This window comes from Eurytemora carolleeae, unplaced genomic scaffold, assembly GCF_000591075.1.
Source record: "Eurytemora carolleeae unplaced genomic scaffold, Eaff_2.0 scaffold888, whole genome shotgun sequence".
NCBI classification, from domain to species: Eukaryota; Metazoa; Arthropoda; class Copepoda; order Calanoida; family Temoridae; genus Eurytemora; species Eurytemora carolleeae.
The window spans coordinates 73785-78747 of record NW_019397379.1 but is presented as its reverse complement, the minus strand read 5'-3'; the positions used below and the strand labels follow the sequence as shown (position 1 = coordinate 78747).

Sequence of the window (4963 nt, the reverse complement as noted above, 5' to 3'; positions counted from 1 at the left end):
CTATCATCCCCCCCTCCCCTTACCCCCTTTTTTATAGTAATTGTTATAACTGACATATCAAAAATTATGTTCCCCCTTTTTATAATTGACATATTAATAATTATGTTTACACAAGCTCTGGCAATCGGCAATCAAACTTGTTTTATATACTTGGAATTTTGAAAATCATTCTTAAAAATTGATTTTTTACAAATAATTTAGTTTCATGTATGAAACTAATCAAAAGGTATTCTTTAATCTTGTGTTTAAGTAATTCGAGGATTTTTCCTTATTGCTTTCACGTATTTATTAATTTTATTCAAATTTTAATTGAAGAGGAATTATCAGCAAATCTAAGATTATTTTGTAAAGGTTATTGAGGTAGTAATATAGATATTTAATATTTAATATGTTAATAATAATTTTGTTAAATGCCAAAAATTGATTCAAACTTAAACTATTCCTGGTTTTCATAACATGCATACTTAGTTAAAAATGATTTAAATAAATTCAAACTAATTCTATTGGAATATTTCAAATTTGTATTTGTTCATTTGTAAAAGCAATTTCGGAAATAAGAATTTGATATTTTGATTATGGTTTTACTGCTTAAACAAAGTAGGTTTTATATAAGACAAATTATTATTTCTACGGATTACTGAGGAATTTTAGGATTTTAGTTCTACTTCATTAGAAAGTTTTAACTAACATTTATAATATAAAATATAGACATTACGTAGTCTGTTAAACATCCCATCAAACCAAAAGATTTACCAGTATAGCTTAAAAATCAACTTTTAAGTTACAGATAGATATGTGAACGTTGTACAATATCAATTGGACTGTTAACAATTATTATACTTACTTGAGTCTTACTGTGCGTATACGTTGATAAATTGACAATTTTAAAGATAATACATACATATTTACTTTTATGCGAAATACAGTTAAAGGTTGTTCCCGGATTTTCTCAAACTATTTTGCATTTTTTCTGTGTATTTTTTGCGGGTTTGTTAATCGCTTCTATACAAAATCAATTATGGTTGTAAGTGACTCTTATAGATATCAAATATCAATAATAATTTTATTTATAGATGGTAAAGGGGGAATTAATAATAAAAATAAAATAATAAAAAAATCATTATTCTCGTCGCGCTGTTGTAATAAAAGAAAGCAGTTTCAGCAATTAACTAAATATCATTGCACAAACATTGAGACTGAAGACTTAACTTTTTAGTTCCAGCAGACCCCCCCCCCATTGCAAGAAGTGGGGATCTACAAAATCTCAAAACTAATTTTAATTTTTTTTCCGTGGACTTTTCAAAAAATCAGAATTCTAAAATAACTTTTAATGCACTGTGTTCTGAGGCCTGGGGGAAAAAAGTAACTTTTAATGCACTGTGATCTGAGGCTAGGGGGATAAAAGTAACTTCTAATGCACTGTGTTCTGAGGCCTGGGGGATAAAAGTAACTTCCAATGCACTGTGATCAGAGGCTAGGGGGATAAAAGTAACTTCTAATGCACTGTGATCAGAGGCTAGGGGGATAAAAGTAACTTCTAATGCACTGTGATCAGAGGCTAGGGGGATAAAAGTAACTTCTAATGCACTGTGATCTGAGGCCTGGGGGATAAAAGTAACTTTTAATGCACTGTGTTCTGAGGCTAGGGGGATAAAAGTAACTTTTAATGCACTGTGTTCTGAGGCCTGGGGGATAAAAGTAACTTCCAATGCACTGTGATCAGAAGCTAGGGGGATAAAAGTAACTTCTAATGCACTGTGGTCAGAGGCTGGAGGAATAAAAGTAACTTTTAATGCACTGTGATCTGAGACCAGGGGGATAAAAGTAACTTCTAATGCACTGTGATCTAACCTTTATTTTATTCTAGGTGGCTTTTCTGGGTTACCAGTGTTAAAAAATATCTCCATCCTAACTCATCCGTATGAGACTGATCTGAACCTATCCTTCTCTCCTCTCTCCCTAACTTCACTTCCTAACTTAAACAGGTAATATACCTAGCTTTATATCTATCTGTTTATCTATCTGTATATTTATCTATCTATCTATTTTTCTGTTCATCTATCTAACCATCCTTTTATTAATATTTAATATCTTTTTCTTTCGTTCTTTCTATCTATCTATCTATCTATCGATATATCTATCTATCTATCTATCTATCTAGGTTGGATCTATCTAGTTCCGGAGTATGGAATCTCCCAGATCAGGAATTATGTACACTGTCCTCTTTGAACCACTTGAACCTATCAAACAACAGGTGGCGCTTTTTAAAACATTTTTTATTATTTAAAAGAAAAACTAAAGATTGTTGCAAAGGAATTGAGTCTTTGCCACAAATTCTGATTTTCTAATCACTATATCTTTGGAACCAAATTTTGTAGACCTTAGATATTTCAAACTATGAATTCTGTTAAATCAAATAATCAGAGTTTGAAATATCAAAGGTTTACAACAACGGGTTCTAAAGATATTGAGGTTTAAATATTTGATTTTGTTACAAAGACTCAATTCCTTTATCAAATTTGGTTTCAGTAATTTTATTTTTCCATGCCTTTTTGGACAAATTCAAAATCATTTTTCACAAAATGCGAATTCTTTTTTTAGTTTCAAGCCATTTTTATATTTTTTTGTATTACAAATGTAAATTTTTTGTATACGTAGGATTGCAGACATTGCGGATTTGGGAGTATCGAGGAGCCACTGCCCCTTGTCCCTAAGTAGCCTGGACCTATCAGGAAACCAACTGAGGTCCCTAAACACAGGATCCCTGGAGTCCTTCGTCCAACTCAAGAGTTTAGATTTGTCTACCAATATTATAAGTCAGGTAAATCTATTTTTAACCCCCCCCCCCCTCAAAAAAAGGAATTCAAACTGTTATCAGTGCTTTACCAATATTTCTAGGGCAGCCATTTATTTTGTAAATATCCTCTCCTAGCTGTAAAAATGTTGTACTTTAATAATTTCGAAAAAGGTCAAATCATTGATCATAATATATTTCAAACTCTAAAGTTGTGAATTAAACGGAAAACTTTGAACCAATTTGGACTTTTTTCGAATCCCTTGTTTCGTTTTTGGTTCTGTTTGAAAATCAATTGAAAATGTCCGGCAGCGAATTTTCTGAAAACCGATTCGCGGATTTCCAAACCCATTTCAAGTAGATAAAACAAACAAATTCGTTGTTTGTAGTTTTTTTTGTGTGAAAAAAGCAATATAAATATTTAGTTACAAACTAGAAAATCAAAACTTTTTTGTTCTTATAAATATCTCATCCAAAGGAATTTCTTCAATGTAAAGTTTTTTGAGATTTGAAAAAAATAGGAACATTTGGCAGAATACCATTTTTTTTTTAGAAAATAAGAAAATTTGAATAATGTTTCCTTTAATCAGTTGTAAAACAGTTTTATCTTTTTGGGAGGAGTTAGCTTTTCAAGGGGATTAGTACGTTTCTCCTAATTAAAAATATATTGTATCAAATATACACTAAATATATCAAATATACAAAATTAACTCAGAAGAACGATATTTTATATTTTAACCGAAAAATATGAAAAATATGAAAATATGAAAAATATGAAAACATTTTTAATTTCATTCTTTGAATTTTTTAACAAGAAGATTACATTTAAAATTATATTTATAAATATATATAAAATTGGAATGTTGAAAATATTAAAACTATAAGTTCTGCATTCTTTTTTTAACAAACAATTTTAAAAAGTTTCTAAAATTTTCATGTTGAAAGATTTTAAAACTTTTTCATTTTAATGCAGTTAGCAGTCTGACAGACAAGCACACTAACTCACCAAACAGACAAGCAAAAGACATGCATACACTAAAATAGACACACAAAAAAAACATGTTTCGCTATATTGAAGTAATTAATACTTAAAGAGGGTCTGAAAGTAATTAATAGTTTGGACTAACAATTAATCATAATTATGAACAATTATCAAAATTAATAATTATATCAAGAGCAGCGTTCACTCATTTAGAAATGCATTTGTCATACCTCCGGTTGACTAGAGGCCACACTGGGGGGAAATTGTTTTCACTTTTTTACTTTTAGATCGCTGAAGGATCGCTCAGAGGGCTAGCCAGCCTAGTGAGCTTAGATCTCTCAGGAAACAGTGTAGATACCCTTCCATCAACCCTTTTCCAGGTATTAGATAGATAGATAGATAGATAGATAGATAGATAGATAGATAGATAGATAGATAGATAGATAGATAGATAGATAGATAGATAGATAGATAGATAGATAGATAGATAGATAGATAGATAGATAGATAGATAGATAGATAGATAGATAGATAGATAGATAGATAGATAGATAGATAGATAGATTTAAAATTCAGTGATGGTGATGGACCAAACCTCTGTAGAGTAAAAAAGTAGATGTTAGTTCCACATTTATTGAAAATATATTTCGGTCTGGGTTGACCCTCGTCAGTTCTAACGATATAATAACCATCAAAATCGATAAAAAAATAAAAAATGTAAAAAATCACGTAAAGATAGATAGATAGATAGATAGATAGATAGATAGATTAGCTTGAAATCTTTATAAAGTTATATTGATTGGTGGAAATAAAGTCATTGTTCTAGCTTGAAATCTTTATAAAGTTATATTGGTTGGTGGAAGATTAAGATGTTGTTTTAGCTTGAAAAGTGTTTAATTCTTACAATTTCCGCCATTTTTTTCTAAAGCAGAGATGATAATTTTAAATACTTAATTTTTTAAATCTTACGCAATCTAGCTTTAAAGGTACTATAGTGAACTTGACATGTCATGCTTTAAATGGAAGCCAATATAATATTTAAAACAGTTTTTAAATAAGAAAATTAAATTTCATTTATTTTTCAGGATACCCCGGAGCTGAGACAACTAAAACTGATAAACAACAGGAACAAAATAATTTTATTCATTTTTTTATTTTTAAAAAATAATGCACTGTGATCAGAGGCT

At 29.7% G+C, this 4963-nt stretch overlaps 1 protein-coding gene across 1 annotated transcript in view; it reads left to right on the top strand.

Annotated features, from left to right (window-relative positions):
- Positions 1-4963, top strand: part of LOC111713951 (toll-like receptor 6) — an 18849-nt gene that overhangs the window by 5501 nt on the left and 8385 nt on the right. Inside the window, exons 2-6 of the mRNA XM_023488950.1 lie at positions 1868-1985; positions 2162-2254; positions 2659-2821; positions 4064-4156; positions 4862-4902. Of these exons, the coding sequence (XP_023344718.1) occupies positions 1868-1985; positions 2162-2254; positions 2659-2821; positions 4064-4156; positions 4862-4902 (508 nt within the window). The remainder of the gene's footprint in view (positions 1-1867; positions 1986-2161; positions 2255-2658; positions 2822-4063; positions 4157-4861; positions 4903-4963) is intronic.